This window comes from Mchenga conophoros, linkage group LG5, assembly GCF_057382185.1.
Source record: "Mchenga conophoros isolate Kocher_MC1m ecotype Shallow Benthic linkage group LG5, M_conophoros_male_GT1.1, whole genome shotgun sequence".
Taxonomy (NCBI): domain Eukaryota; kingdom Metazoa; phylum Chordata; class Actinopteri; order Cichliformes; family Cichlidae; genus Mchenga; species Mchenga conophoros.
Genome location: NC_140530.1, coordinates 16,775,075 through 16,802,562, shown reverse-complemented (window position 1 = coordinate 16,802,562; position 27,488 = coordinate 16,775,075). Strand labels below are relative to the sequence as shown.

Sequence of the window (27,488 nt, the reverse complement as noted above, 5' to 3'; positions counted from 1 at the left end):
TTCCCTAGGAAGGGAGTTCCTCTTTCTTTCTGTCCCTCCTCACCTCATCATTATCTTTAATTGTCTATTTCTCCGTGCCCTTTTCCCTTCACTTAACAGAAAATAGCCGAAAAGCTCTCGTGTTGGATTTAAGATGTGTGTATATGATGATGAATTGTGTCATGATATAAAACAGTTCTGGGTATTCGTTCAGCTCTTTTTTTATGACCATGGGTATACCCCCGTGAATCAATAGAAACATTAGATGAGTGTCGGGACATAGTTGAAGGGGAGAGGTTTTCTCGTTTCACAAAACAGTTTTGAACTGAAGAGAACCATCTGGAAGTCGGCAGGGTCCCCGGAGTTTAGAACAGGTCCCTTCTGTGAAAAATAGTATGTGAAAAAAAAAAATCTAAAATCAGCCAGGGTTTTCAAACACTACGACGTATTTTGAAGTTCTTTTGGAGTTTGTGAGTTTTTATAGCATTGGCTCTTGAATACGGTCTTTCCTCTCTTTAATGGTCAGTCTGGGGCCCAGAGAAGCTTGCTTCAGCCATTTCAAAAACCTCAGCACTCAAACGGTGCCTTTATATTGCGGAAACATTACATTAAATAGCTGAACGGGCCTGCCGCTGGCCGGTGGTTCCGAAGGTGTCCCAGATAGTTTAGACTGAGGCATTCGGTGTTGCTTAAGCTCCGCTAAATTGGTGGACAACTGGTCTGAAATCCACGTTTGAGGGAGCGAAAACAAATGACAGGAAAGCTGGTGAAGGGGAGGGCGGAAAGACCTGATTAATACCAGAAAAAGAGAAGGCGTGCACGATGAGGAGTCGGAGGAAAGGGTTGAAGGCTTGGCAGAGGGTAGTTTATTTGTAACCCACCGTGAAATTGACAGGCTTTAGAAGGCTTTGGTTCAAGCTGCAAATTCCTTCTGCATATATGTTTACCCCGTGGAAACCCCTGATCTGTCTTAAATATACTCGCCATTGCCTGTTTCCTTTGTCGCATTGTTGTATGTACGCTAAATCAATAAGGCCATGACTGGCATGGTGAATAACACTACCTAAAACTCCTTTATTTTCTCCGCGATGATTCCTTCTGTAGACACCGCCGTCGCAGTGGCTCAGCAGACTGTTTTTCCTCCTTTCTGTGCTACAAAGGAGCCTATATTTGTGTCCTTGCAAAATCCTGCAAAATTCCCATTAAATTTAATGTCTGCTGGAAAAAATGAGCATCAGAGAAATCAGCTGCTGTAATGTTTGGTTGGAATAAAAACTTCCTGACTGCAGCCTTGATGACGACAGTTCCATAAAAGCTCTTTACCAATATAAAACTGTGCAAAATGGTTAATACATATCTGTTACAACAACTTTTAAATACTTTACACGAGAATGCCGTTCATTCAGTCGTCACTATAGCCGTTTTTTGTCTGTCAGTCAAAGGCGGAAGGCGAGGGTCCCCTCTTAAGCCCAACAGCTGCATTCACAAGACTTTGCTTCCATTGGAAGACCCAGAAGATCTATTTTAGGCCTGTGCCTAACCCGTACCTGCTGTCAGAATTTGCTGTTGTAAAGAAGGGTATGGATAACAGATTTCTAGAGATGAGAGGCCAGGGGTTCAGAAAGACAGAATACTTGGAGGAGTGCCAAGCAAATATTTGTGTGCATTATATGGCGAGGTAGAGTGAAGGTGGGAGACAGATCAGGTGATGTAGACGGAGAGAAATAAAGTGATCTGGGAAAGCAATCTGGTTTATGTGGTGACTGACAGTGATGCATTTGATACATGAGATTTCACTGTGGCTGTAACCAAGCCCTCACTCATATATGCCCCAAAGTCATAGAGCAATCTCACTAACTGTCACCTCTTCAGGAATCTCACTTTGTGTACAGTGTGTGTGTGTAAATACTGGGCCTATCTCTGTAGGCAGGTGAGCTGATACTATACTGTGTATCATCATCCTTTTAACAAATTTACATGCTTTGTAGATTGTATTACATCTGTTCAGTCTTGTTTCATCTTCTCTCTGATCATGATTCCCTCTGAGTAGCAAGAGAAAGAGAAGGAATCAAAGATAAGAGAGATTAGAGCCAGGAAAACTAGTGGAGTAGCACAGAACGAGCCAAAGAGAAAGAGGGAGTAAATTAAAGTCGAGGGGGGATTTTAGTGGAGTTTGAGGGTGTTTTTGGTGCCAAAGTGAGGAGAAGCAGCGCACATGGATACAAGGGATCACTGGATGACCCAGGAGGATGGCAGCATCCACACAGCTTTAGCTTGGCTTTCAGCTTCAATAACAGCCCTCCAGAAAGGAGATAGCAAGAGAGAGGGAAGAGTTTGGGGGGGGGGGTCCACTTCTTTCTGAACCCAGCCTCTCCTGCTGATCCAAAATCAGAAGGCATGCAGACCTTAGAGAAGCAGCAGGGTGTGACATGCTCTTTTCTGCATCTTCACCCTGAATCTATCTGCCCGTGTCTCCATCTATTGCTCTTTCCCGGAGAAGGGAGCGGATAGAGCACTGGAGACGAGGTGCATTACGAGCCACCATTCCCAGGCTGTTGAGCTAGTAGGGGCAGACTGGGGATATTTGTTTGGTGTTGAAGTTATCTACTGCCTCAGACGCTGCACAGACATGTGAATCACCAGCTGCTAGAGCCTAGTTTAGCTCCCTTGTCACTAAATGCAACAATAAGCTTTTCCCTCGCGCTCACTTGTGCTCCTTTTCTTTGTACACTCTTCTTCTTGGTCTAAGAGCAAAGAAATCTGATACCACCTGCCTCCCCCTTGCCCTTCCTAACTCCCTCGCCTCCTCCTCCTCCTCCTCCTCCTCCTTCTCCCCCAAGGACAGCCCACTGTCTGCCCCGGGGGCTGTTTATCTATGGGGGGATGCGGGGAGGAGAGGGTAAAAGGGGGACGATTTTGTTTCGTTTCGGCCGTCAACAATGGACCTCAGTCAGTGCTGACGGATTACTCCAACATATGGTACCCACCTGTCTCTTTCTCTCTCGCCCTCCCCTGCGTCTGCCCCCCCCACCCTTTTTCCTTCACTGTGTCTCTCTGTTTAGATTTCTTTGCTTATTCCTGCGTTCTCTTTCTCTCTGTCACCCAAACACACTGGGCGGATTAGAGGCCAGATTCATCACACACACAGAGACCTGTTTGCTTTAGCAACCTGAGCCAGGCACGGGTGCGCACATACAGACACACACAGGTCTACTTTAGGAGGCTCGGATTTGCTACATGTTTGTTGAGACCTTCTAGTTTGCATCTAACATTTAATTCGTGACATCCCAGCTGTAGGTGAAGAAGAAGCTATTTTCAGACATACAGATGTGCACATGTTCATAAAGATACTGCAGTAAAGATACCTGCAGCAAAAAAATCACCATTCTCGTCTCCTTTCTTCTAGTCGTTTTCAGATTTCAATTAAACGCGTAGTTGTTGGGCATTTTTTGGAAATCTGAGCGAAAGTAGCCGTGTGTGTGTGTGTGTGTGTGTGACCCTGCTGAATTAAAAAATGCACTGTTATTAAAGGCTGTGTCAGAGGCGATGATTTACAGAGGGGAGCGATGACAAGTCATAAGAACTCACACACCAAACTGACATACACACTTGCGCACTCAGTGTGCTCTCGAGCCTCCAAGCTGAGCAGTGACCTCCTCACCCCTCCTTCCCCTTCCTCCTCCTCCCTCCCTCCCTCCCTCTCTCACTCTAATAAAACCTGTCTGACACCACTGATGTGTGTATATGTGTGTGCGTGCGCGTGTGCGTTTGTGTGTGTGTGTGAGTGCTCAGCGGCAGCACAAAGACTCTGTTGTTGGGCCTCCCTCTTAGGCCTCCCTCATATTTTCTTTAAAGGTGCAGTGCGCCCCCAAGAATGCCACAGGGGGAGCGGGGGGAGTCTTAGAGGAGCTGGTGTAAGTGTGTGGGTGGGTTAAGGGGGCAGGAGGCATGCTTTGTAATGCTACAGCTCGCCCAGGTCACACAGAGAAAAAGGCAAGGAGTGAGCATAAAGAGTAGAAATGAAAGAGAAGGGTCAGAGAAGAGAAGTGCTTCTTGACAAAGTAGACCTGAGAGGCTTTGGCTGCGGTTGCTGGTGGCATTTGTGTGCGTGCGCACTAAGCCTGCGGCCCTCTTTCTAGTGTTGTTCAAAGTTGAAAGTTCAAGGTTCCGTTTATTCATCCACAAGGTAATGGGAATTATTACAGTGTGAGTAAAACCTCACAATATAAGCCATACATGTGGTGGAAGCAAGGAGTGACAATTACATATGGTGCCAATAGTACTAAAGACAAGCTTCCAAGTGACAATACACAAGAAGAGGAGGAGGGTTTTTTTTTAAACTTACTAAGGTCATTATTTTCTAAATCCCAACATCCCGATTTGTGTTGTCACTCTTGAACCGCAATCTTTGTAACGGAAGAATGAAGTAATGTTTACATAATCAGCTACTTCTTGAGCTTCCTCTCCAAACTTATGGTTAGTTGCTGTACCGAGCAAGATGAGGAAAAATACAGGAAATTTATGATTGACTGCCTTTTAGTGAGTCCAGGTACCCGAGGGAGAGGAAACAATTTAATAATATTGTTCGGTGAGTTTCAGTGGAATAGCAGCATGGTATTACGGTCATCTTTTGTTACGGTTTAAGTTTAAATAAATGTTACCAAGATTGTTGTAATTAAAAACAGACAGCTTTAGACATTAGGGAAGGCTGAAAGGTTTTGTTGGATGTTGACGATATAGAATAGATTCTGTAAATATCAATAATGAAAAAATACCCGACGCTAAGCCGCCTTGTATTACCATCTGTTCTAGTTGCTAAACATTTTTTGTATTTATGGTGTATACAGATGCCCTAATGGTAGCTAGCTGGGAATTCTTTCCTCTTTGCTGTCCAGCAGAACTTGCAGATTATTTATATGTATATAAATATCTGCATTTTTAACTTAATTCTTGTGTCTCAGACACTCACACATGCATGGATGCAGGCACACGAGTGGAGACAGGCATCACCTCTGCTTGGTTGTAGCGTTTATGAAAGCCATAAATGGCTCTTTAATATAGTGGTAATCAGGGTGGTAATTTGGGTGGAATTGTCCCTTATTGTTGCCAGACATGCCTCCCCAGCTCCTGCCAACATACAGCCATATGCACACACATACACACACACACACCCACACAGACAAACACACATACTCACTCCTGGGCAGACAGGGTGTTCAAGGAGTAATTCACACCACATGCCAACAAACTGGGCGGTTGTGTTTTTTTTGGTGTGTCTATGTGTGTGTATGAGTGTGTGTGTCTGTGCTGCTTAAAAGCTGAGGTCAAACCAGTAAATGGGAGGGGGGTTCCCAAGATTTTTGTCAAAGTGTTAAAATTCGTGTGTGCGTGTGTGTGTGTGTATACAGGCACGTCCTCAGCCGTGTCCGTGTGTGCGTTTTAATTGCGGTCTCAGGAAAAGTAGCAAGTGTGCTCGATACAGATGGTTTTCATCACTCTGACTGCACAGAGAACTTCTCTTTCTTTTCAGCCTCGGTTTAATCTCTCCTCTCTGCTTTTGTAATTAAACGTTGCCTAATGCACCCAAGCTTCTAATTCGACAATTCATTAAATAAGCACGAGTGTAAAGTAAGCGTGTGCTGCACGTTTCACTGTACTGTGTGTTGTGAAATGATGCACTAGATTTCTTGTGCGCTGCAGTTGAGTAAGAGCTTCCAGGGTAAAGAACATCCCTCATTCTGGCCGTTAATTTGTGGCGCGCGCGCACGCACGCACGCACGCACGCACACACACACACACACACACACACACACACACACAGGGACTTTCATAAATCAATATTTACTAAGGAACCTTTCCCCTTTGAGTCAGAGGAAGCAAATGTGCATCCTGCTGTCTCCCCTCTCTAACTCTCTGTCATGAGCTCTTGTGCGTGGTTGCATGTGTGTGTGTGTGTGTATGTGTGGGTCTGTGCGCTTACGGTAAGTGCAAGGCGGCTCTGTTTTGAGATGGGTGTTTTCTTGTTTTGTTTTCTGAGTAGTTCAAACATTCCAACAAAAATGCCTGTTTCCTCAGGGACTGATTTGTCTCAGTGATAGAGAGTTTTGCTCTTTAGCACTGTGACAAAAAAACACAACAAAGGAAAGAAAAACATAAAAAAAAACCCAAAACGAAACAAATATAATTAATACAGTTAAAGGCGATAAAAGACATTGAGAAAAGGTGCCTTATGTTGAGAGGGCAGGAGAGATGGCTGAGGCAGATTCCAGATTAATCAGTAAAACTCAAGCAGAGTGAAAGAATGGAAACAGCTAGTGAGCAATGGTGACACTGGTTTAGATGGACAGCACTGGAGGGCAGACACGATAGAAATGGGAAGAGAAGGGAGAGTGAAGAGCTAGGTGGGGGTTAGTCACAGCTTTTCAGGGAATACCAAGCCAAATGGTTCCTTACATCACTCTGACACACACACACACACACACACACACACACACACACACACACACAAAACACCCACCATTCAAAAGACACACATGAAGATGTTGCTGACACACTTCTGCCTCACAGGATGTGGAAAACCCGCTCTACACTTTCCCCTGAGGAGGAGAAAGAAAGTGAACAGAGGGGGGGGAAAGAAAGGGCATCGGTGAAAAAAAGGGAATGGGCAGAGGAGACGGTCGGAGATTTTTTTTTAAGTCAAGAGGACGTTTTGAATGAGTTGAGAAAGAACTCAGACACACCAACAGATATAAAAACTCAAGCAGGCTGACAGCCAGGTGCATACCTCAGATTGAGGAAATCAGATTTGGAGAAGAGAGCAGGTACTGAAAGTGTGCACGCTCAGACGCTATGGGTGCATGGTGATATGAAACTGCACACATTGGGCTTTTTTCTTTTCTTTTTTTTGTAAATGTTAAGCATTACTTTGAAAGTGCGTGACTTTTTCGAGTTGCTTAACACAGAAAATACTGCACTGTACGACTGTGCGTGCACGATAAACATCTGATCATCTCCAATTCTCTCTTGCAGGCCCTCCAGGCAGCCAGACAATTCCTCCTCCAGCAGGCCTCTGGACTCAACTCCCCTGGCAGCAACGAGGTCAAACAGAGCCCAGTGCAGGTCAGAGCACACACACACACGCACTCACACACACTAGCACACACATAGTTGCTGCTTTGTCACAATCTGCATGATACTAAGCCTCTGCCAGCCGCAACTTTGTTTTCACCAACTGCCACGTCACCTGCAGTCAATGATATAGGTGCATACTTTTGTTTCCCTTTTTCACTCTCTATCTGTGTGTATCTCTCCCTCGATTTCAGTGAGTGTGTGTGTGTGTGCGTGATTGTTAGTGAGTGATTGAATGAGGCCTTTGTAGTGATTGGGTAGCGAGTCGTGTTTTTTCTTTTTTCTTTTCAGAGTTGAATTCAGCAGTAAGTGGAGAGAGCGGGGTTAGCTGGAGTGCAGGATCCCTGCTAAAAGACACTTGAGGAGGATATAGATACACACACAGAGTTACAACACATGCTTTATAGCTAGCAGTGTATGTTGATAGATATCACACAAGACATTCCTCTTGGTAATTCTTTTCGGTTATAATATGCAGGCCACATGCAAAAGCGTGATTTGTAGCTGTGTCACATATCCATAAAGCGGGATCGTGGGTCTATTAGAGCAGCAAGCAGTCCGGTTATTGCACTGCTCTTCTCATTAGCATGCCACATTATAAACACACGGCCGCACCATCACAATATGGGAAACGCAGAAAAGGGGAAGAGAGAGAAAGACAGATGTGAGTCAGAAACGAGCATGAGGTAAGATTTACTGTGTGGTGTCTAAACCCGGTAAGGCACTTTTGGGGGGGAAAATAGGGCTTACTGATTTATAAAGCAAGGTAATAACACTCTGCATAAAGATCTGCAATTTTCATCTATATATGCAGCAACATTCCTGTTAAAGCATTTTCATTTCAACTCCTAAATATATAGAAAATACATCTAAATGTCAAAGCTTTTCAGCAGCAGCACAGGGATGTTCGGAGCTGTGTGTTTTACTGTGAATAGCAGAATCTTCCGTGGCTGATCAGAAACAGCATCATCAAGAGAAAGCCCAAAAGTAAAGAATTTGAACTGTCGGCCACGCGGTTTAATTGCCAAGTGACCTCTGAGAAGTGCAAAAAATGCCACTGAATTAATGACTGCTTATTACTCAAGATGTCAAAAAAAAGAAAAAAAAAAAGATTCCAAAAATGGGATTGTACAGCTTACACTTTAATCAAAACCTGAGTCGCTATTTACTTTGGATAGAACCTGGCAGGTGTAGAAATGAGGTTTTATGACATAAGCAAATAAAATAAATACTGTTTTATACCATATCTGGGTTTTGAAACTCTTAGTTTCTCCTACTATTTCGACTGTTCGTTGCTCGGTCTCTGGCTTGCAGAATGACCTCCGTGGCTTTAATCCAGGCTGGCGGTCAATCCGTGTTGGGCTCAACTTTGCTTTGGCGAACAGGAGTTTACTTAAAGGATAGAAATTTAATTAAATGCTACATTACAACTCTTCACTTCCTGGCTCATCTTAAAAGAGAACTAAAAGAGATAGGAGGAGGGGGTGGGGAGGGAGTAAGAGAACGTAAGCATGTAGGGGGAAGTGAAACTGGGAGTTAACACGCAGTGTAATTCTGATGTTAGCCATTGAAGAGTGACGAGAATGTTGACATTCATTTTCACATGAATGGGATAAAGTGCAGGTCGAACGCGCGTTCACTTGACCTGCTTCAAATGCGCATCACTTATAAGAAAGAAGTGTAACCTTCCACTGCCTGCTCCTTCCTCTCTCTCTGTGCCGCCCTGCTCCTCTCCTGACTCTCCATCTCTGTCTTGTTTGTCTTGTTTGTTGCTGTGTGGCCTGCCTAACCTCTCTACTCTCCGGGGCATCAATGCTACATCTCTGTTGTCTGAGCTGTCAGCTCACATCGCCCCACACATCCTGCCAACAGATACACAGATACACTTGGATTTACATTTGCGTGTGTGTGTGTTTGCTCCTGAGTCCTTCCAGACACAAACACAGCAGCACAAAGTATACGCCGGTTGTTGTTCCTGTGTGTTCCTGTGTGTCGCTTCAGCACTGAAGTTGTTTACAATAAATCAGGCTGGTAAGGGTGGCAGGTAGACATCTCTTAATTACTGTAATTTCCAGCTCTATGATCGCCTTTAAATCTCGGCGACTGCGCTCGGTTTCTTTAATTGAAGCAATCATCCATTGGCCACAGAGGGTGACGTGAACGGTGGCGTGAGCGAAGGTAGACATTTAATCTGGTCATTTGTAAAGGTGGCAGAAAGCGACTGTGCGGTGGCACGGTGGCTCCACATCAGGCACAAAATGGCCGTCCTCAGGTTGGCTCCTGCTGGGCTCGCTCTCACACATGCAAATGAGCCTGAGACAATAATGAGATCTTTAGGAGCTCGATAATTAGATTTTTCCCTTCTCTCCGAGGGAGAACCGCAGAGGCAGACAGGGTGAGCGGGAAGACTTCCTTTCGTGTCTTGACTTCTCTGGAGAAGCCTCGGTCTGCGCTTGACAAGCCACCCACCCCCTCTCCCGTACCCACCCACCATATCCTATGCCCCCACGCCTTCCCCATCATATTTCTATTCTTTTCTTTATTTATAATAGAGGGGAGGATCAGAGCAGAGAGCAAAAGAAACTCTCAGATTGTATCTGCCTTTTGATTGGTTGCTCAGAGATGGTCTCTGTGTTTGGCTGGATGTGCGAGATGGTATCAGTGCACTTTGTGTGTGTGTGTGTGTGTGTGCGTCTGTGCGCTCACACGTGTGTGTGTGTCACTGTCATGTCACGTTCAGGAAAAACCCGACAATAGCTCGAGTCTCGAGACAAGCAATTGAAGAAGAAATCGATTGTGTGCGACACAATTGCAGCGGCAGTGACTAAAAAGAAGAAAATATTTTAACAATTGATTATTTATTAGATAGCAGTGTATTAACAACTGGTTCAAGAAATGAACACAAGTGATACTTAATAACGATGGCTGGGAATTGTCGCTCTTTAGATTACAGTCTGACAATTGGACAAATAGATTGGGGAAGTTGTGTTTATGATCTTGCCACAAAGGCAGCTGGTTCATTTCACACTTTAAATGTGTGTTTGTCGTTGGCGTTGGACATAATTGACCACAGTTACCTTAATTGGGAGCAGCAGAAGTGCTACTGAGAGAATTGGTGAGCAAAGTTGGCAGACGGTGTTGGAATTGGCGGATTACCCAGCATGATACGATGCATCCGTGACCTGCCACACCTTCTCTACAATGGACTCACTTGGCAGACACTTGCACTCCAGGGTGGGCACGGGCAGAAGCATATGCACCGTTTTGGCAGACACGCGCCTGGCACACTTAGCAAACTGGTACTTGGCATGCACACATACAGATTAACGCACGTGCTTGGCTGTGGCCCATACGTATGTAATTGAATAGTGCGGTGTCCCGTTTTCATGTATTATTGAGGAGCTCGTTTAATTAGGAAAAAAATGAAAAGACTCATTAGAGATATGTTAATTAGCTTGGCTCTCTGCTCTCTGGAGAGGTCTGACACCAGCGCAGTGGGATGAGGAAGAGAAGGAGGCGCACGAGGCGAAAACTGAGTCATGCCGCTCGTCACGTCGGGATTTTTTTTTTTTTTAATCCGTTTTAAAATATTAATATCTGCCGTGTTTGTCTTTGTATTGCTAAGTGATTTCATCCACTTGCCTTTTTTAAACTACCACGTATATATTGTTGAAATGTTGAAAACTAAACATAAGGATTGAGGGGTGGGGGGTGTTCGAAGTCTTTTAACTAATCAACAAAAGTACTTGGAAAGATGAGTGTTTTGCCCCCTAGAGTCTGCAGAATTGAAGCAGTTCCTTCTTTCATTCTCTTTTATTTCCTTTCAAAGTGTTTTTCCCAAAGCACTTCTTTTGTCCACTCAATGAAAGTGCTTAGTTGGCAGTTTCTCTTATTTGATGTGGAGGGAATTGTGGCTGTGTGTGCACGTATTTGTGTGCAGTTTAGCGTTTGTGTGTGTTTTGGGGGGTAGTATGGGATCCTGACAGTTTGCGAAGGGTGTATGAGAGGAGGCTGAGCAGCCAGTAGATTGGGCTTGGCTCTGGTCAGAGGGGTGGACAGACAGACGAGAAGGATGGAAAGGAAAGGTTTGGGTCTGGCCACTGAAGTGTGAAACTCTTATTTTGTGATTTGAAACATGAGTGAAATCAGTAATGAAATATGGTCGATAACGGCCTCTCACACTTCCCAATGAAGGGCCCGGAGTGTGTGTGTGTGTCTGTGTGTGTGTTTCTGGAAATGTGTTGTCATTTTTATTCTGGAGCACTGGGGCGTTAGATGGAGGGAGGCAGCGGAGGAGGAGAGCTTGGTGGAAGGGGGGGTTATCCACTTGAACTTACTGGTCTTTCACTGTCCTCTCTCAAGTTTTCTTTTTTTTCTCTCTTTTTCATTTGTCGGGTCCCTGTCAGAGAAAGCTATGTTTTATACGCCTCCACATACAGTACATACTGTTTGTATATGAGTATAAGAGTCAAAGCGTGCATGGCCAGCGAGCACGGGACCAGCTTCAAGATCCCTTCAATTCTTCCCTTTTTGCTCTAAAAGACCCGTTCTTAATAATTATATTCACACACTTTTTGAACTAAAATATTTTATAGCATTTTACAAGTATGTAAAACACTATTTATTATTTAGTTTAATCCAGAACGTTTTGTCCCCAGTTAAAGTCATTTTACTGTTTCTTAACAAGCCGCTTAAACAAATATGTTCATTGTTCATCGAGACAACGACAGAAGCGTTACTCAGCAAAAAAAAAAAAAAGGTTTGAAATACGGAGCATGTCCATATCATCCCCAGCCTCACCTGGCTTCGCTCATCAGTTTCCTTCAGAATAATGTGGCCCCTAGCCCCACTGCAGATTAGCTGGAGGAGGGGTACTCACCACACACAATGGGGCCCTTTTACTTTCAGTGAAGGCCCTGGCCCCGAGTTCCAAACAACACTCTCAGCACAGTAGGCACTCCTTCTCTCTTCACTCAAATGCTTTTCTCTTCTGCTTCTCTCTTTTCCCCTCTTACCCCTGCAAATCCCCACACACCCACTCCCCCACCAACCCCAAGCTCTCCTCTCAGTCCTTGGCATGATGAGGACAGACAGGCTGTTTACCTGGAGGGGCTGAAAGATGGAGGGAGCAATAGAGATGATAGCTGGAGGATAAACAAATCCTAAACCAGCAAGAAACGAGAGCGCTCGCCTCACACTGTTAAAACCTTTACGTGTAAGGACGCTGCACGGTGCTGAAACACACACAACCAAACGCAGTTGACCGGTGCCAGAAGAAGAAAAAAAAGACAACAATGCTTTGTCATGTGATTTGCAAACTTCTTTGCGACCTGTGTCCATGGAATAATGATTGAAAAACACTTTTTCAAGTAACTCAGAATGAAACAAAAATAAATATCAACAGAAAAAAAACAACTGTCCATAGGCCTATCTTTAAAGCTGGTTGGACAACAGCACGAGTATAAGAACAGAAATGGAATGCGGCCAATTACAGCTGGACGATGAGCGTTCCCTACAAATCCATTTTCAATCCTGATTACTCGCTAACTTTAGAAACATTCTGCATTCATAGAACCTTTTTAAACGTCACCTTTTAACAGTGGAAATACTTGAAATGAAGGTGGTGGGTGACACAGTTCGGCCCAGACTATAGGGTCCATGAAGCCCGTCTCGCAAGGACAGCCGCCGGCCCCTGAGGTGTTGATGCAGACTGAGCGTCTTGGGAGATCTATGCCAAAGCCTCGGGGAGAGTGACACGAGGGAGAACAACAGAGAGGGGGACCAATGGAGGGTTTTTGCAGGATCACCTGAAACTGCATGACTTTTACTTTCTCAAGAGAAACTTTCTCAACCAAAGTCACATTTTCCTTCAGCTTGGGACAAGCTAAACTATATAGAGATCTACTTCTTTCTTTTTAAAGGTGCTTAAAAGTCACGAAGGCCGCTGACAAACTCACCAAGTTGGTAACAATGGCTGCACAGTGTTGGAACCTCAAACAAAAAGTTTGGTTTCTGAAATGATTCGCTATCTTTTTTTATTTGCTTCAGTGAGTTCTATTCTCTCTCATACTCATATTTCTCATATTTCTATTTGCTATTTATGAAGTTTTGTGTGGTTGCGGTCACACAAACCAGATTCCAGAAGCTATATGCACCTGCATCTGTGTGGGTGTGTGTGTATAAGTGTGTTTGTGTGTGTGCATGTCACACACACACACACACACTTTGCGGGGTGAGGTGGTAATGCTCAGTGACAAGGATAAACAGCACTGGGGTTTGCTCCCACCAACAGGCGGGGTGAAGAGGAGGAGGAGAGGAGGTCTGTGTCAGCCTCTCTCTCCTTTCCTCCTGCTCTCTCCTTGTCATTTTTTCAATTATCCTTCTCTCCTGTGTGTCCCCATAGACCCAGAGGCAGGGGCTGCATCATTTAGAGCGAGAGCCTGTTTAGATTCTGATTATAGCCTCCTTTCTTCTCGCCACTCACTGCCATCACTCGCACACTTAGATACATGTTGTGGCTTCACATATTTGAGCCAGCATGAGGTGGAGAACTGCAGAAGTACTTTTATCTCATTGTGAAGCTCCAGGAGGGGGTGTTGTGCTGAGGGCACAGTAATTCTTTTATAAATTGTCAACATGATCTTTTTGTTTCTCTGAAAATAAGGAGTTGTGTCACGGCCCAGAAAGACTGCTTTTGTGTATTTCAAAGATGATCATTCTGGTGCGTAAACATACTTTAGAAATATATATGATGGCTCAGGAGGCTGTGCATTGACCGTATTTATTGCAGTCAGCTGTCTCAGCTGGGAACGTGAAGTCTAAAGTCCAAAGTTCACTTCCAAATTAGCGGCGATGCATTCGTTTACCTAGCATTCTTCTGTGTAAACATAATAGCGAGCTGCACAGAGCCTATTCCCTCTGGCTGCACGCTGGTTTAATATCAGATCGCCATCCTTCGCATCTTCTAAAGGTTTCATCATGGAAAGCGGTGAAAGGCTTTCCTCCTTGTTAGAATGAAAAGTCATCAAGGGAGGAGAGGAGAGAGGGATGGAGCCTCATTGAAATGCAAGTTACATTCCCCTATTTCTCTCTCTTCACTCCTTTGGGACTTTATGCCTTTCTCCCCGTTCTCCTTCCCATCTTTCAGGCGCTCCCTTGCTCCCTCTCTTCCTTTGTTAATCAGTTAAACTCCCTCTTCAAACAACCCCTCTAATTACTCCTCCACTCTCTGTAAACGACAGGGCTGTCTCCTGTTTCTCTCCTCTTCGCTCGATCCCCATCTCCCCGGGCTCCCTCTATCCATGGCAAGGGTTGACCTCTGTCAGCCGCTGGCCCTCTCGACAGCGTGCGTCTTGGTGCGTGCGTGCATGCATGTGCGTCTACTAATGACTGATTCTTACATGGAAATGATAGGAGAGACAGCTTAGATTTTTGAAATCGTGGCATTGTTCACTGTCAGACTTTTAAATGTGTGCGCGTGAGCACGTTCGTGCACACGCGTCGTCGCTGCTTGAAGCTCGAGGCCGCACTTTCCTCTTTAAGCAAACCTCCCCGGTCGTGTTCCTTCCTCACACACATCTCTCATCTCCACCCATTATAATCCACTTCTTTTTTCATTCCTCCCTATCTTCTTCCATTTCTTGCTTTTGTGGATGGTATCCGTCCTCCTCCACTTTCTCTTCTCGCCCCTCCGCTCACTTCCCCTCAGAATCACCTCTCGCCGACTAATCTGCCGCGCATCTCTCTCTTTTAAATTAACATGCAACGTGAAAAAAAAATGGACGACAACGGGAAAAAAAATTAAATGCATTTAATAAATGGCTGACTTCAAATCGCCTGGCTTTTCAGACTCTCCCTATTCACAGTCCAATGAAAGGGGAGAAATCATTCACCAGGAGAGACAAAGCCGAATGAAAATATAATTCTGCATTGTGAGGCGCTTTTGTCCTGGCCCGTCAAATCGCTAATGGCGAGGCTTTTGTTTTGTGGCGGCGCTCTCAGGCTGGCGGTGTCGTATGGCGGTGGCAACGCATGCCCCATAATCACCACGCTTTGTGATATTAGATTATAGGGGCAATTAATGGCGTCAAACCTTAACTACTCAGCATTCAGCCTGCCACACACACGTTCAGCTTTAAACGCATGCACGTTCGCACACACACACACACACACTCACACACACCTTCACCCACATTTGCACGCACACATACAGTACAGTATATCTGCACTTGTACACAGGAACGCACATTCGGCTCTGGCGTCAGAACGTCAGCCAACACACAGAAAGGTGCTATATCTCCAGTAATTATTACGCCTGCGACTTGAAAATGTCGATGGCGGTGTGTATAAAATAGAGTGTATGAGTTGTCAGGAAGGAAGAATGGGATGCACAAGAGCAATTAATTACAGCTTTTCATTTGGCAGCTTAGAATGACAAGGCCCAGCGGCGGGGGCAAGCTGGCATGACGCCAAGCGGCACCCATCACCGCCCCCATCTTGCTCGCTGTTCCACCACCTCCCCCATCTCCTTTGCCTATTCCTTTACCAACTGCCACAACACCACCATTTTCCTTGCTCATCCCCTTCTGACTCTGTCTTTTCTTCTTCTTCTTCTCCTCCCTTCCTCTCAGCTCACACACCCACCCGCCCTTACACAACAGCACATTTATATCGCAACTCAATCCTCTTCTACTTCCATAACCCAGATTCACCTGTGCCCTGCCCTCTTCCTACCCCTCCTCCATCCTTTCATCATTGTGTGTGGTTCAAAGTGTCCTTAATTAGGTAAGCCTGGTTTCATAAAGGGATAGACAAAGTCTGGGGACACTGTTAGCACTGAGTAGAAGAAAAAGAGCAAGAGGACAGATGGCATGGAAGTGTTGTTTTTTGGTTTGTTTTTTCTTTATGGCCAATCTTGTTTACAAGGTCAAATCAACTCTATACAAATTTCATGTACCGCTAACAGCTGACCTGCTGCCACCCTCCATACCTGAACTTAGGTGGTGAGTGGAAAGAGCCTAAGGGTGGGGTGGGGGGGGGGACGACACACACATTAGCACACAAATGCATGCACACGCATACAGTTGATCAAGAGATGGATTAATAATTTATATATCAAAAAGTGAAAATCGGGAGATGGGCAATTACTTCATTTTCCTGTGAAATAGCCATAATATGTGAGCAGAGATATTAAAACAGCTCAATACAAACTTTATTATTTATGTGGAGAGAAGGAAGAGGTTGTTATCACTCAGTCTATAACCAGAGAAAAAGAGTTCTCAAACACAACCGCCCCCACCCCCACCCCATATAGCCCTCCTCCCACCTCCGTAAATATCTCTTAGTTTCTCATCTATTAGCTGCGCTAATTAACTGTAGTTGTTGCCACAGTGAATAAATGCAAAATTGCTTTGTCAGCAGGATTTTGCCAGAGTGGTTTTTCAGATGTTGTGTCTGCATTTATGCATGTGCATGTTTGTCTCAGTTTCTGATTTTATGTGGTAAGTTTGTCTTCAGTTGTCATCAGATTAGTATCTGCACGTCTCTGTGTACAGTGCATATGCATTAAGAGCTGCTTGCACAACGCCATCTACAAAAAATCACCATGCCGCTCTCCCTGTAACCCCCCCCCCTCTCACTTTCACTTTCTTTAGCAGCCTGCAGCGCTATCTCGTGAGATATTCATCTCATCAGATATCCACTTTGTTTTTCCTTTCTTCTTAGCCGGGCTTGACTGTGAGGAAAAGAGAATCGCAGGCAGTCGTAATCATGTGTTTATAAAACCAGATAAGATTTTATTTTTATTTTTTTATAAGCCTATTGCATATCTGTCCTTTTATCTTGGGATTTTGCCACAGAAATAGTTTTTAATAGTGGCAGCTTTGTGTAGGAACTTGTCAACAATATGTTTTATAGCATGCCTATTTTTGTCTAATGTTGCCAGCATTTCTTAACAGTATCTGAAAGCAAAGAACAAGAGACAAGATAACTCTCCAGCTTACTCGTCTGCACCGTCATACTGTACAACCTCCTTTCAATGGGGCATTCAGGTGCAGGCACAGTCATGCTTAAAGCTTGCTGCGCTGGCTCTGCCTTTTGACACAAAGCTTAACTTAGCTTAAGTGGCTGACTTATCCTACTTTTGCTTGACAATATCTAGGTGTGTTAATAATTTATAATGTATGTGCTCCCCTGTTCTGTCTTTAGGTCCCGGTGTCTATGGCTATGATGAGTCCACAGATGATCACTCCACAGCAGATGCAACAGATCCTGTCCCCTCCTCAGCTTCAGGCCTTGCTGCAGCAACAGCAGGCTCTCATGCTACAGCAGGTAAGACGCGGATTCTCACACACACACAACACACACACACACACACACACACACACACACACGCTTTATCTGGACCCAGTCCCAGCCTGACATGTTCGGATGTGTCTGTTTTAGTAGCCGCTGACACACAATGGGTGCGATTGTATCTCATTCAACGCTCTGAGATCTTTGAAGATAAACACACGTCCACATTTCCACTCATACACACATTGTCATTTCAACTGCCTCTTCTTTAGCATTGTTGTTAGGAGACAGGGCACGCTTCTGCCCGCGGGAACACACGAACACACCTATGCACGCGCACGCACGTGCTTTTTGGCATCGCCCTGTGAATCACGGTGATTAAGAAGTGTGTTGATGCCCGGCAGGTGATAGAGGAGTTGCCATGTCGACACACAAACCAATAAACACTCTTCATCTGCAACACATTTGTCAAATGCTTAGCCACACCAACCCCCATGACCTGCTACCTGCACAGGCAAACGCTCTTAAAGGCTGCAAACATGACCACTAACAGTGCGGGGACACAGAAGTAATTGCTTAGTAGGGGATATCGAGAAAACACGGCTTGGGCAAAGCCAGAGCAGACAGAAGATTTAATAAGAAGTGGTAGCTTTAGGCGTGTATAAATTGCAGCGGGAAGATCTGACAACATGTATCATAATGGAAATGGGAAATGTGGTGGCTTTCTATAAACAGACATGCAGATGGCTAAGAACCTCTTCACCAGCTCTTTTTTTCCTCTTTTCTTTTCTATAACGAGGAAAAAGGAGGCGGTGGGACGGGGGGTTGATAATGCACACTCACTCACAGCATCAATAATAAAACCACTGAGTTTAACATTGCTCTCCCACTTAATTAACCACAGTATGGACTACGCACTTAGTGTATATCTGCAAATCAGGCACTATTACACACACACACACACACACACACACACACACACACACGCACACACACGCACACACACACACACGCACACACACACACACACAGAACAGTCAACCAACATATCACTCACTGGAGCATTAAATTTCATATCCCCATGGCAATAGTACATTGTGTAAGAGTGTGTAAGTAAGTTTTACAGCCCACTGCTACACAGCAGTTGTGTGTTTGCACAGGCACTGACTTGTGGATCTTGCGTGTATGTTTATGTGTGTTTGTGTGTGTGTGTGTTTTAACCTTTAAGTTTCCTCCAACCTTTACTTTACTTATGCTACAGTTGTTCTGCTTTTCTTTAGTGTGTGTTCACTAAAGTCAAGGTCATGGTAATAGGCTGGAGAGGTGAGTGCCTCACTTACACATACACTTAATGTACAGAGCCACTGAATCAAATCATTAAAAAGACCTTAATTATCACTTAATTATTCCCTCAACTCACCACTCTCCAGCTAAGTGTGTGTGTGTGTGTGTGTGTGTGTGTGTGTGTGTGTGTGTGTGTGTGTGTGTGTGTGTGTGTGTGTGTGTGTGCGTGCGTGCGTGTGTGCGTGCGCTTGCATATGCATTTGTCTGTGTGATTATGAGGCGATCAGGGCTAGTGACGCGGAAAAGAGAGATTAAGTCCGCCTAAGGAGCGATAAAAGAGAAGAAAGACAGATGGAAAAGAAAAAAAGAGAGCAGCAAGAAGGAATGAGCCCCGCATTTAAAATAAATTAAGGACAAGAAGGAACATCGTGGTAGCAAGCACAGTAAATTATGCTAAAATGAAGCTACGTCTGGGATAAGATTGAAACTGGAAAATGTAAAACAGCTTTGCACAAAAGGAGCATTACATTTCATAGTGTGTGTGGTGAGGATGGGCAGTGGTGTGTAGTCTGTTCACTGTAGGGTCAGACGGATGAGAGACCGAAGCAACTGCTGTGCTGTGAAGTCATTCTCTGCTGAAAAGCCTCTTTGAACATTTGATGCACCATGAAACAAAGACAAACTGCAGACGGACACATGTACAAGCTGTTCTCAGGAGGATAACCCACACACAGACTAACAAAGACTCACACACACTGTGGCCAGTGTGAGTTTTCCTGTCAGCCTTGCTCTACTCTCAGCAAGATTATAATCTTAATGGAGCTTCCTGGGTAAATTAATGATTACAAACTCAAACAAACAGACAAGCTGTGGCCGGTCAGATCCTCTGTATGTGTATGGGGGGGAGGGGGCTTAGTACTTTACAAAAAAGAATGAAACAAAAGAGTCAGAGTACATGGGAAGTATAGACAGTGAAACGAGTAAAAGCAAACAAATAGAAATGAAAAAGTATGAACAAAAAGCTATCAAACATTTTTTAAAGGCTTTCACAAAAAGAGGAGCTTTAAGAGGATCTGAACCTTTCCCAACAGAGGTGCGTTTGAGAACAGATCTGTCCAAAGCAGTCGGATCAGACAGCTACAAAGTGAGTGCGATGTCTGATAGTGCCAATGTGCGAACAGAGCAGGAAATAGTCCTGTGTCGTCCCTCCTGTACACCCTGCTCACCTAAACCAAATGGAAGATTTCAAGCAAGAAGAGCACGCGATAAACAGACTATCTCCCGTTGTGTGCTACATTTGTCCAGAGTTAATGCATAAAAACAGCTTAACTGTATCTGAGTTCAGTCGACAGAAGGTTCAGTGGTGTGGGGGCTCCAACATGAAGTGCTGTTCTTTGGTGCAAATGCTGAATGGAGGTTTTGCTCATGTCCCAGAAAAGTTCCATTCATCAAGCTGAGAACAGCTTGCATATGTACAAGCATGTAAACCTTTTTGTATGCCAGCAATTTAAGAAATGACCTACTTACAAAGATAATTTTAAGCTGACAGAACCTAGACTAAACAACTTTTTTTTTAATAAAGCTGGCACTACAAATAAGAGTCCGAGCCCAGCCCATTTCATATTATTTTACAGAGGTTATCCCCAGTAGAGCTGATGGCATTTGGACGACTAGACAGAATAAAAAATATTAAATCTGAAGAAATTTCAGAACAAATGGGATTTCATATCAGAGAATCAAGTAGTGAGGTTTGCTAGGCTCCTAGGACATGTGGGTTGTTTTTTTATCAATCTATTTAGCTGTAGAAATGCTAATGCACATTATGACTTTGAGTAACCTTGCCAGGAGGCAGCATGCCTGTGGAAAAGAGAAGGGGGCAAAGAACGGAGCCTTGAGGGACTCCATAACTCAATGGGGCCACTGAAGACATTTAAGTTAGCCAGAGTGAAAGAAAAAGCTATGTTGTAGAGGTTTGAGACTGGTAAGCTAAAAGTCGAGCCTTTGTTTCCTACCAAAGTCTGTAAGTGATGTAAGAGGATACTATGAGTGACTGTATCAAAGGCAGCACACTAAATCTAAAGGTATTAAAGGGGAGCAATCACTTAAATCTGCAGTATGAAGGAGACTCGTAGAAACCTCAGTAGCAATGGATGGACACATTTTAAATAACCACATGTATCCTAAGGGCCATACCTCCTATCTGCATGCAGTCTAAAAACAGGGTATGTAAGATTCGGTGATTCATAACCCTTAGCAGAACAGTGTAGGTATTCACACGAACCTAGCAGGTGTTTTATGACAGCACATCACCAAATAGACTAAGTGCTGCCTCAAAGTATATCAAAGTATATCTGCTTGTGCATTTTTTCTCTGCAGGTTTAGAACAGTCCTGTTCAGTCTTGCAGTGCTGGTGTGTGTGTGTGTGTCTTAGTGTGTGCCAACTGCCATTTCAGACCTTTTGATTTATTTCTGCACTGCAGTATAATGCATGTCTAGTGCATTATATTTACAATATTCAGGTGTGTTTCTGTTCCATTGCTCTTGTATCTGGTTGCACGGTCAGTCAGTCGGATCTTTCTATAACCGAACTTGAACCCTGTGAATAATCCAGCACCGGCGGTTAGCTTTGACATATACAATTACCTCGCTACACAGCTTGACACATACTAACAGCTCAGTGCAGTACTTCAGTGGGCTTTGTCGGGCCTGTGTTTGCTTGTTGCATGTGGTTTGTCAATAAACCACACACCACCACAACAATAAACTGCGGCCTTCGCTGCAAGGAGAGGAATCAAAGCAACTGCATTCCTTGCGACTGCCATTCACGTTAGTGCATTTTGGCGATATTGGGTCATTTCACTGTTGGAAACCTGTAGCATTGTTGAAGCTTTTACAAAGTGTGTTGTGACCGACTTGCTTCACATTTCTCTCCCCACCCATCCACCCACCCCACCTCCCTTTCTGCATCTGTCTCCAGTTACAGGAGTATTATAAGAAGCAGCAGGAGCAGTTACATCTCCAGCTTCTGACTCAGCAGCAGCAGCAGCAGCAGCAGCAGCAACAGCAGCAGCAGCAGCAGCAGCAGCAGGCCGGGAAGCAAGCAGCAAAAGAGGTGAACTTAACCAAGCGCACACTCACTCAGCTCAAGTACACTCTAAAGTACACAAGTACTCTTAAAAGCAGTAAAAGTGGGTGACATGGGAGAAAACCATAAGGGGAAGAAAAAAAGTCACATGGAGGATCTGATGTATAGACTGCAGGACACATATAGCTCTCTCCTTCCTGTTTTCTTTCACTCTCCTTTTCATCCAGTTGTCAACTTCAGGGATGCATGCACATATTTGTCTTTCTTAAGAATTAGTAAATATGGGTTTTCATTCTTTTTTCACATCCGCATGCTATGTTGAGGCAGTAAAGGAGTGCTGTGCTAAACCAACTGCTACCCTGCCAAAGTATTCATTTGCATGCCTTCTGCTCTAAGACTGAAGGGAAATCTCTCTGTAGGAGGGGTCTGCCACACTTTAATTGTCAATTAACCCCACCAACACTAAGAGTCTGCCTTCATTTCACTCTCTTTCTCTCGCACTCTGTCTCACACACAGAGATTTGCACAAACACACACACTGTACCGGGTTTAACCACAGCTGTGTTACAGTAGGATAACAGAGGATCAACTGGGATCACATCACGGCAAAACAAAGCGAATCGAAATCGATGAGACACGATTACTGTCATAACCTATGGGTGTGCGTGCGTGCCTATTTGTATTTGACTGTACTGTATGAATGATCATTAGCCAAAAAGCTTCCAAAGATGCCCAGGACAATGCAGGAGGCAGACTTAAGGAGAAGAACCCCATGAGACTTTTCTGATAAACGCATGAGGAGACACATCCTAGATTTCTCCCCCTCTCCCAGCGGGTATACCAACCACGGTCAACCAACTCGACCGTGACAAAAGCAAACCAGTTGTGGTTGAGTCGCATGTTGCGATGGTGTCTGAAACGCTTTCCCTTTCTCCCTCCGCTCTGCTGCTGTCCCAGTTTTCAGGTTTGTTGTCCTGTAACAACTAGACAAGTGCCAACACTGGTCATACAGTGACACAGACACGCAGAGAGAGAGAGGAAGACTTGATGTGTCACGGTTCAAAGCACAAACACACGTGTGCACACACACACCTGAGGGACTATGCCTCCCTACAGGGATTCATACAACTCATGTGACTTATAGGCCACTTGCGGCAGTCTGTATATTTCAGGTGCTACAAGGCATCATTCACAACCAAAACACCAAGTGTTTTCCCCTCAATTGTCCTGTAAAATAAGTGCACAGTATTGAGACAGTCACTGTTTTCCATTGTGAGTATCATATTGTTTGGAAGTTTCCAGGTAGCCGTAACAGTTCATATTTCTTCCGGACATATAAAACTAGCCAGGCTGTAAATTTGAGCCGCCTATATATAGAGAAAGGAAGCCTGAAGTGTTTGTGGACTAGTGTATTTGACTGACTTTTTGCCCCTTTCCATCTTCTCTGCAATCCTCTTTTCAATTTCCTCACGGTGGAAATGATGCATTGAAAGAGTGTGTACATACGTATGTGTAAAGCTAGTGTTTTGCACCGGCTGGAGTATTTGGGGACTGGTCAGGAGTCAGCTTAATGAAGTGACTCTGACCATCACTAGACATGCGTACTTTGTGTGTGTCCATCCACAGTGCTAGTGTGCATCTACTGAATGGCCTTTTTCGTGTGTGTGTGTGCGTGTGTGTGCATGTCGGTGTGACTGGCAGGCTCAGACAGTGTGTGATGTGCTCATAAATCACATTGACAGCCTGTTACTGCGCTAGCTTTGGCCACTCAGCCACAGCTAATGTAAACAGAACGCAGGCGCACACACACGCACACACAATGTGTGTTTTAAAAAAACCATAGCCATATCTCAGGAGAGAATGAGAGACAGAGGAGGGACTGGAAGAAAGAAAATGGACAGACAAGTAGAGAAGGGGGGGCACTGAGGTCAAAAGAGAGCGAAAGAGAGGGAGGAGGCAGTTCAGTCAGGACACTCTGATTTTGATAAACCATTTATTGCAACTAATGAGAACTTGGCAATCCGCTTCAAAGAAACAGACTATGAAAGTATGGCACAGGCTTTGTCGGCACTACAACACCTCTTGTGTATGAGAAAGCTTAGTTTCACAGTTACACTGCAGTTGCAGTACAGTACAACAATCGAGTGTCATCTTTAACAAACTATACAATTATAATGTGAGGAAGGTGTAGCAGAAAATAAGGTGTAGGAAGCTGTGGTCACAAATAATTGAACTACTTATTTTTGTGTCTGTAGTTACCAAATAAACAGACATAAACGCACACACACAAAAATCAGACACAATTAGCATCGATACGTTTCTCAGGTCTCCACTTGTTTTTTGATTGGTTATTTTTTTGTTTTTCATAGATTTATTCCCTTAGAATGGAGTACTGTGTATTTACATTAATTAATTGGAATCAGTGGCGGATTTTGCTGAACATGCACACAGGGATTTGAAAGATGAAATAATTTCCCTTTCATGCTAAGTGACACATTTGAACACATGAGAACAGCAGCCATTTGTGAGATATGACACCATCTGTGTCTAAACGTCACTTACAAGTGGTGTTTGTCAAGCCGGGCCTCTGATGTTCAGCACATCATATGATACAGTTCCATTGAACCGTTTCATTGAAAGATGTATTTCCTCCTTTTTTTAAATCAGTGTAATCAATGTAAAGGGTAATTGTAACTACTCTCTTATGCTCCCCTGCCCACACGCACACACACATGCATATACTCCCCCATCAGACTCCACACACCACCACCACACTACTTCTCCCCAGACACCAAGTCTGAAAGGAAATGACCTGTTTGCCCTTCCTGTGAGTTCTTTTCTGTTCAAAGAGGTCCAGACTGCCACTCTTTTTCACACACACTTTCACACACATACATTCTCACACAATGAGGAGTTGTATTTATTTATTTTTTCTCCACTACTTATCTGTGGGAGATAAAGTCCATCTCTCTCAGGGGTTGCAACATAGGTCTGCACCGAACTGGGAGAGGAGGAAAGGGGACATTTATCACCATAACACACACTAACATTATTGCTAAATGACATGCAGTCTCCTGCACTCTCCCCTCAAACATTTCACCCCTTCTCTACATCCTTCACAGCTTGCGATCCCTTATGGGTTACTTGCTTCATGCTTTTATTTATTCTGTGTGGTGATTTTAAATATCTTATTATCTTATCTGAATGTTGGAATAGGATATGTATACCAAATGAACTCATTTAACTACATTTTTTGGCCATTCAGCATAGTTTAAAAATTCATTTTGAGAGTGATACCTTTACAAATTTGTTGTTTTTTGTTGTTGTAAATTATAGTTACAAGCAGATTTTTGTCTAGTAGAGCTCACAGTACATTTACAGTATGACATTGTATAAGGCAATTTTGGCTGGCTTGACTTCTTTCCATATGGATCATAAAAAAATTGAGACAGCATAAAATAAGAATGAATAAACTTCTTCACCAACTTAGTTAAACTGAGCACTGAGTTTCCTAACTGCTTTACCCTCTGCCTTTTATCTTGTGGCTTACAGCAGTTAGGCAGTAAGCAGCTGGCCTTCCAGCAGCAGCTGATCCAGATGCAGCAGCTTCAGCAGCAGCACATCCTCAACCTCCAGAGACAGGGCCTGGTTCCACTGCAGCCCACCGCCGCCATGCAGACTCTGCAGCAAGGTATATGCACATGCACACACATTCATGAAAAGAACTGTAACTCTGTAGCACTCCGGTGACACAAACACATCTTAACAAGCGTGTGCACACACATGGGCGTACACACAGGCGGGCCTGTACCCAGTGCTGCCTGTGAAGCCCGTTAAGTTAATCAGCCTATAAAAGATAAAAGGAAACGTGATTGGTGGGTTTGTGGAAAGTACTCATTTGGGTAATAGGTAAAATATGGCACTAAGCCCTCCTGCTTAGAGAAATGTGTGCATGTGCTTGGGCGAATGTTTGCACGCATGTGTGTGTACTTGAGATTAGCCAGATACAAGAACATCATCGTTTTGCTATTGCTGTGCCCACTGGATTGTGGGGTTTTTTTTGTGTATTCTTATGTGTAACTTCTCCCACAGTCCCTTCATTTTGTCAGCAGAGTTTTAGAATGATAAATGTTGACTGGTGACTGGCCCGCCCTGAGTATATGTGTCCTGTGTGTGTATCTGTGTCCATTTGTTTTCCGTGCTCTTAGCACAGCAGCCCTCGACACACACATACACACTATCTCACTCACGGAGAATGCTTTAGAGGCTCTAAAGTGGCCGTAACATTGCTAAAGCGCTGACTGAGTTGACCAAACAGACCGATTTCCTTCCCTCTGGCTGTCTGATCCCTGATCTCTCTTTTTCTCTCATGCACAGTCACATGCAGTCTCACACGCACACACTCACATACAACAAAGAAACTGTGTTTAACTAATCAAAAGTGAAATTCAAATCAATTTAATACTGGACAAATTGCTCAAAAAGCGTGTGTATACATGTGTGCTTTATGTGCTAGAGGACAGGGTGTTTGTTTGTGTGAGGTGAGGACAAATAGATATGCCAGTTTACACAGAGTGGAAAAAGCCAATGGATACTTACTAGGTGCAAATGAAAAAGACAGGGGCTACGTTTCTGTTAGAAGTGTAATTTTTCAGGCAGTTTCAAACATTTGGCTTTGGCATCTCCTTTTTTCTTTCTTTCTCCTTCCGTATCAGACTGGAATTTCCCTGCAGTGTGAAAGAGCTGGTCCATTGTGACGGCTCAGCCAGGCGTGAGCCAGAAGCATTCCTCTGACCAGCCATGCCACGCAAACACACAAACACTCGAGCATAAACACTCGCACCTTTACACACAAATGCACACACTATTGCCCCGCCTCAAAGGGCTGTTGTGTTCATTGTGAAGGTGGTGGCATTAGGGGTCCTGCTTTGGTTTCAGTTTATTTCTCTGACCGCAGTAGGATGGAGGTGCTGCGTAGACCTCTCATAACTGCCTTATGACAAAGCCTAATAAGTTCATGCCAAAAAGGAAATAAAGAAGAAGAAGAAGAAAGAGCACTAAATAAATTTTAACTGCAATAAGACAGACCAAACAGTGTGCAAGGAACCGTTTCAGCAGCTTTTGAAACTTTCAGACAAATCAGTTACTTATTTTGAATTCGCCCAGTTTAATTTTAGAACTCCCCAGCATGTGTTTGTCCACGGTTATTAATGTGAAAGAAAAATGAACCCTCATGACCAAATATGGGCGCGCACGTTTGGCAGAAACTTTTAGCAAGAGCACTCTGATCTCCTCAAATATTTTGCATCTTTAAGCTCTAGCTGGAGGAACTTACAACAGCAGTTTTCATCTCATTTCATGTTTGTTTTTTTAACCTTCCTTTATTTCCTTGTCGCTCATCAATAAACCACAGACTTTTGCCAAGAAATCGCCTACATTTTCCTCTCAAATTCCGATTTTGTGACTGGATTGTGCTGTGAGCCGCTTTCTATAGCGGTCTTCACCTACCTCACACTTTCGCTCTGTGAGCACGTCCATGCTTTTTGTGTGGAGCTGTCCCAATAATACATATATGTGCGTACCCATACAAAGACATTGACGCACACGGCACCTCATTCTTCCAGAGTGAGAACTTTTGTTTTGGCGGGACCGCAGAAGAATGCAGACAAAGCAGACATAATATTTGGATTGCTGCAAAGTCTCCGTATGAGTTTGTGTC

The 27,488-nt window shown here is 44.2% G+C and overlaps 1 protein-coding gene across 3 annotated transcripts in view; it reads left to right on the top strand.

Moving 5' to 3' along the window:
- Window positions 1-27,488, top strand: part of foxp4 (forkhead box P4) — a 92,861-nt gene that overhangs the window by 43,390 nt on the left and 21,983 nt on the right. The window contains exons 3-6 of one of the 3 annotated variants that reach the window (XM_085273659.1): window positions 7,009-7,098; window positions 17,314-17,436; window positions 21,668-21,796; window positions 25,322-25,460. In XM_085273659.1, coding sequence (XP_085129785.1) covers window positions 7,009-7,098; window positions 17,314-17,436; window positions 21,668-21,796; window positions 25,322-25,460 — 481 coding nt within the window. Of the gene's footprint in view, window positions 1-7,008; window positions 7,099-17,313; window positions 17,437-21,661; window positions 21,797-25,321; window positions 25,461-27,488 lie in introns of all 3 variants that reach the window. The other 2 variants (XM_085273658.1, XM_085273657.1) reach the window with 2 other exon arrangements.